This window comes from Vicia villosa, linkage group LG7, assembly GCF_029867415.1.
Source record: "Vicia villosa cultivar HV-30 ecotype Madison, WI linkage group LG7, Vvil1.0, whole genome shotgun sequence".
Lineage (NCBI taxonomy): Eukaryota > Viridiplantae > Streptophyta > Magnoliopsida > Fabales > Fabaceae > Vicia > Vicia villosa.
In genome coordinates this window covers 117,947,697-117,954,447 of record NC_081186.1, presented here as the reverse complement: position 1 = coordinate 117,954,447, position 6,751 = coordinate 117,947,697, and the positions used below count along the sequence as shown (strand labels likewise).

The 6,751-nt window shown below is 34.5% G+C and overlaps 1 protein-coding gene across 1 annotated transcript; it reads left to right on the top strand.

Annotated features, from left to right (window-relative positions):
• The first annotated feature begins 5,055 nt into the window (after positions 1–5,055).
• LOC131618399 (probable carboxylesterase 8) lies at positions 5,056–6,154 on the top strand. The gene has a single exon (XM_058889631.1). The coding sequence runs from the start codon at positions 5,056–5,058 to the stop codon at positions 6,085–6,087; it is 1,032 nt and encodes a 343-aa protein (XP_058745614.1). The 3' UTR covers positions 6,088–6,154.
• The last annotated feature ends 597 nt before the right edge of the window (positions 6,155–6,751 follow it).

Below are 6,751 nucleotides of genomic sequence, written 5' to 3'. Positions count from 1 at the left end.
AAGGAGAGATAAGGGAAGTGGTTATCATGGAAGACTACATGGCGAGATGTGTAAATTTTATTGGTTGTGGGGTCTAGGCATCGGTAAGCGTATTGGGAATGTGAGTAACCAACAAAGACACAAGGTATGGATTTTGGTTGAAGTTTATTATTGGTGTATGGTTTCAGCCAGGGGAAGCATAGGCATCCAAAGGAGTGAAGGTGATGAATGTTATGTGTTTGATGATGGAGTGTTTGATAGGGGGTCTGCATATGGAGGGTTGGTGTCGGTAGTCGGTTAATTAAGTAGACTGCCGTAAGGAATGCAAATGACCATATTTCAGGTGGTAGTTTAGCATAGTTTAATAAGGCTCGGGCTGTTTCGACTATGTGTCGATGTCTTCTTTCAGCTGAGGAATTTAATTCGGGGGTGTGAGGTGGTGTGGTGTAGCGGGATATGCCTTTGGAGGCAAGGTATGACTGTAATTTGATGTATTCTCCTCCATTGTCAGAGTATAAAGAGATGATAGGCAAGCCAAAATAATTTTCAACAACATTTTGGAATTTAGGAAAGATAAGGGAGACATCTGATTTATTTTTCAATGGATATAACCAAATATATTTAGAGAAGTGATCAACAAAAATTAGATAGTACAAGTAACCATCTACTGACCTTATGGGAGCCGGTCCCCATACATCTGAGTAAATGATCTCAAGTGGCCTAGTGCTCTTAATACTTGATACAGTAAATGGCAACTTATGACTTTTAGAGATACTACAAGAGATACATGGTGTGTTGATATTATGTTTTATTTGGTGAGATGAAAACAAATGTCTCATGACATTATTATTTGGGTGTCCAAAGATATGATGCCAAGGTGGATAACTTGAGGTGTAGGTGAGAAGGGCCTTGTGGTTGTTGGATGGTGGTGGTAGATGATAGAGGCCATCCCTATGCAATCCTTGAAGAAGAGGCTCCCTTGTCTTCAAATCCTTTATCAAGAAATGATCAGAAAAGAATTCAATGGAAATGGAATTAGTTTTGCACAAAGTTGATACAGATAATAATTTGCATGTAATATTAGGAACATGAAGAACTTTGTGTAGGTGAATTGTTTTGGTATTGGTGGGGAGAATTGCCTTACCTGTGTGAGCAATAGGAAGAGTAGTGCCATCACCTATGGTGATTTTGTCCGAGCCTTGATAAGGGTTGCTAAGATGGAGATCATCAAGAGCATTTGTGAGGTGGTGAGTGGCCCCGGAGTCAAGAATCCAATTTGGATCACTGTGAGACTGTGCATAACGAGTATGATGGGCAGCAGTGCGGTGATTGCGGTAACCTGTAGGATAACCGTGCAGCTTATAACACACCTTAGCTGTGTGTCCAGACTTGTCACAGTATTGACAAGTTACAATCTCTGGTGATTGTGGAGACTTGTTGGTGTTTGAGTAATAATTAGATCTATTTGGTGGATAGCCACGTTTGACAGTATTTTGTTTTCCTTTGTATGCTGCATGAGCTGAGGTAACAGGAGCAGTGACATCATCACGGTTAAGGTGAGTTTCATAATCTTGAAGGAGATCATGAAGTTCTTCAAATCCAATGGGATTTTCGCGAGCACGAAGAGCAGCAGATATTTCTTTGAACTCCGGACCGAGGCCGTTGAGAGTGTGAATGACTAGATCAATATCATCTAGTGGTGAATCGATGACGGCGAGCTCATCCGAAAGAGACTTAATACCGTGTAGGTATTCAGTGACAGATTTGGAGCCTTTGCTGTAGCGCGTGAGGCGTTCCTTGAGTTGCATGATGCGTGTTCGTGTTTTGCTAGCGAATGTTTTGTTCAATATGTCCCATGCTTGTTTGGAATTTTTTGCACTACCAAGCATAGTAACAACATTCTGATCCATGGAGGAGAGAATAGCATGAAGTATGAGTTGATCTTGCCGTTTCCAATACTCATAGTCACTGTGTGTTTCGGCTGGGCAGAGTTTGGTGCCATCTACAAAACTGAGCAGATCATATCCAATGAGAAGGGCATTGAATTGCACCTTCCATGCTGGAAAATTCTGCCCTGTCAATTTGATGGAATTCTGGGTGTGTAGGACAATGATACTGGTAGTTTCATTGATAGCTATAGTGTGGGAAGGCATGATGAGGAAAAAAAATTGGATCGGTGCTGTTAAGCTTAACGCTCTGATATCATATAAGGAATAAGAATTGATAGTGATTATTGTTATTGATAGTGTTGATCATCATCTCTTTTTATAGTGAGAGAGGAGATCAATTTACATAAATGTGCATGATATGCACCAGTATACAGTAAATGAAATAATGAATACATTTAATCAAATAATTATGTGCATATAATTATGTGCCAATTATAAGGAGAGGATAATGATGACTTGGTGCTTGCTCATGATGATGATGATTGTCCAATAGCAGTGTCATTGGTAGAAGGTACACTACCCAACATTTTGTGATATTTGTCCCAATATATCAATCATTTTGAACTTTAAAAAAAAAGTTGTTTAATTATACCAAAATAAAATAAAGATGTCCAACTTTTATTAGGTGGAAAATATCTAAATAAATAAGATAACACACATCAGACTTTTCTTCGGGTCTGTAAAGAAGGGATATGGGTTAAGTTTTTTAGTACAGGTTTTTTAATAATAGTCTAAAGTGTCGGTTGCGTTGAATATGTGGAGCAGAGCAAATCGAATGTGATTAACGGCTTTTTATATGAAATGAATGATCAAACGATGAGAAAATGGATCAATTGATAGATCTGAAAGCGTGAGCCAATGTAAAATGGATGGAATCTTACATCAATTATGACACCAATAACCTAACAGATGTGCCAGATAGTTCCTTACATGTGAACTCATCGGTGGAGGCGGAGATTGAGGAGTGGTATCAACCGCTAGTTAAGATCGAAACCAAAAACAATGGAATGACAAAAAAAACTTGCAAGAAAGATGGAATAACAAAAAAAAAAAATCTTACATCTTGAAGAATTGATATGAAGAAGTGATAGGGAGAAATAGATGAACTGAGTGTGGAAATGATATGGTTTAGTAGATATAATTGAATAAAGGGTTTAAAAAATTGGAAGGCCAAGAATTTATTGCATTGTTTGGGTAGTGGAGATTTTGATTTTTAAAGAATGCTATTGGTAATGTGTTGTTTAAAATCACTAGCTTAATTCTTTGTATCCAACTACAGACATTAAATAATTAGGGTTTTATAATGTAGTTAATTATAAAATACCAAGAAAAAATAAGAGTGTGACATATCACCTGTAATAAATGTCAAAACAATTATATTGAGTTATTTTGTCAAAAGTCATTTTTATCCATGAAATAAGAAAAGTTTTAATTATTTAATCAGAGGGTTTATATGTAAATTTCATATACATTATTTTTATTATTATTATTATTATTATTATTATTATTATTATTATTATTATTATTATTATATTATTATTATTATTATTATTATTATAATTATAATTATAATAATAGATAATAGATATAATAAATAATTCAGATATATACTTGCAGAATACTTTCATAAAAGAGACATGCAAGTGTCTTGCAAATTAAAAAAATAACTCTAAATCTTGGATGTGGATTTCAAACAAAACAAAGATATAGATTTGTATACATCTAAATCTTGGTAGGAGGTGATTATGTTGTTGTCACAACTTATTATATAAGTACTACTAAACATGGTATTTTTTAGTTTTTTCTTTCTTTATTATTTTGTGAATCCAATTTGCTGGGGAACTGTTGAGATGTGTATAAAAAATGTTGCAAGGCAAACAAGAGATGAAATAGATTTTGAGTTTTCTAGTATTTCTTTCTTACTTCATTTGGTTTCAGTAAGTTCCTTTTGTATCTGTTTGAGAACTTTTAGTTCTCTTTTCAATATACCTTTTTTTATTATTAAAAACAAAAGTTCAAGTGGATTGAAAATTTGTTTACTGAATGTTGTATATGAATTGGAAACATGTTTTTTTGAAAGAGTTCTAATTAATAAGAGTATTCAAAAATAATAAAAAGACAAATATTAATGAGTATTTCAAAGACACTAATTTCTTTTCAAAGAGAATTCAATGTACTTGTTTTCAAATGCAAGGAAAGCATGCGAATGGCCATGAGTGCTCATTAAGCCCATGAGATTGATGTATGAAGGAGAAAATGTCATTTTTCTTTTAATTAATTAATTAAATCTATTTTCTTGCAATTATTACTGTTTACTATCTCTTTTATTCCGTACAAAAGTATATTTTCAAATTTATTTCACAAATATTATTTTAAATAGTGGATCTGACCGGTTGGATACATATTTTTTCTATTATATCCTTAAATATTAATTATTCTCTTTCTTTTTAATTATGTATATTTATCTTCCACATATCGTTAAAGAAGGACAATTTTATAAAAACCTTAATAATTTCTTATTTTCATACAATAATTATTATTGTTATTAATATGTGCAAAAAATCTAAAACAACTTATAATAAAAAAATATAGATAGTATTTATTAGCAAAATTAGAAAAATATACTTACGAAATGTTGTAGTATATTTTAAATGCATCAAAAATATATTTTTGAATTTTTAAAAAGACAATTTCAGATTTCATTAGAAGGACAAAATCATCCATTTTTAAAAAAGATTTGTGATGGCCTTTTTACATGAAAATATGGATTTTGTATTCGGCCTAAAGCCCTAATTTTGGTGGTTTAGGCTGATACTTATATTGCAGGAGTGGTATTCACAAACCACCGTAAATTACTGTGTGCAAACCATATATGGTAAAAACAACCAAAGTTTACCTTGTGCAAAATATATATGGCAAAAGATCACCACTGATTAATGTGTTGCATTATATATGGCAAAGATCATCAAAAATTAAACATATATGGCAAAAACCACATGGAAAAAATCACCACAAAATACTGTGTGCAAAAGGCAAAAACCACTACAGAATACTGTTTGTTTACAACACATGCATATATACTGCCTCTTAGTAAACCTCATTCTTGTCTCAAAACATTTCAAACATAATGGCAGAATCATCCTCTTCCAACCAACACTCCACCATTGATCCCTACAAATTTCTCAATATCAATCTCAACTCCAACAGTTCCTTAACAAGATACGACATTGTCCCCACCGTAGCAGCCTCAACCGATCCCAACAAATCCCGTAGCATACACGCTCTCTCCAAAGACATAACCTTAAACACCTCCACCAAAACCTCCATACGTCTCTTCCTCCCACACACCCCATCACCATCCGGAAAACTCCCCCTCATTCTATACTTCCATGGCGGCGGTTTCATCCAGTACCACAACTCCTCCCATATCTTCCACCACTCTTGTTCCATATACACTTCCAATATCCCCGCTGTTTTCGCTTCCGTTGACTACCGTCTCTCGCCGGAGCATCGTCTCCCCGCCGCCTACGAAGACGCCGTCGAATCCCTCCTCTGGCTCAAATCCCAAGCAGAAAATCCAAAAGAATCTGATCCATGGATAAAAAACCACGTAAACTTCGATAACTGTTTCATAATGGGACTCGGAGCTGGAGCTAACATCGCCTACTTTTCGGCTCTACGTACACTCGACCTCGATCTGTCACCTTTGAAAATCCAAGGGCTGATATTAAACTGTCCGTTATTCGGTGGGGTCCAGAGAACAAAATCTGAGCTTCGTTTATTCGACGATCATATACTACCCTTACCTGTGGCTGATCTCATGTGGAGCCTCGCTTTACCTGAGGGTGCAGATCGCGACCACGTGTACTGTAATCCGACGGTTGCAGATGAGGTGTATGGCGAGAAGATCGGACGGTTGCCGAGGTGTTTGGTTAGTGGGTACGACGGGGTTCCTCCTCAACCGGATTCTCTTGTGAGATACTGTGGGGATCCGTTGGTAGATAAACAAAGGGAGTTTGTGAAGATTTTGAAGGCACGTGGGGTGCACGTGGTGGAGTGTATTATGGAACATGGGTTTCATGCTAAGGAAGTGTTTGAACCTTTTATGAATTATGGAATGGATTTGATTGAGGCCGTTAAAAAGTTTGTAGGTAGTTGATAAAGTTCTCTATGACTCTTACAATGAGGATGCATGTTTCTTATTTCCTTCTAAATTAATATTAATTGAATAATAATAAAATTATGTGCATTATATTGTTGTAATAGGTAATAGGAGTTATCTTCTATAACTATATATAAAGGGGATACATCCTTTTGGGTTGGCCTATTTTTTTCTTCCAAATTTACCCTTTTAATTTTGTCAAATATTTTTTAAAAATTCAATTTTTTATTAATTAAAAGAAAATAAAAAAAACTTAACCGTAAAAGAGGAAGTTAGGAAGTTAAGTGAGTGGATTATGCTCACGCCTAATATTCTTTTCTAACTACCCTCAATTTATCAAGTACAAGTAACTTTCTCTTTCATTTTATACATTTTGATGTCTTACTACACAAAAAATAAAACATTTTCTCATACATATCACTCAATTTGTTCATAACATTCACTCATAAAACAGTAATTGAAAATTTTACGCACTTTTTTTTAATGTTTTTCCCATACAAATCATGAGAAAAGAGGTTACCGTATGAATAAATGACAATCAATCAAGCAGAGAGGAAAAATTGCTATCATATACGAAGAAAGATAAAAAAAAATCTACGTAATAAATAAATATTATAAGAATTATTCTGCTTATAATTTACAATTTACAAATGAGTGTGTG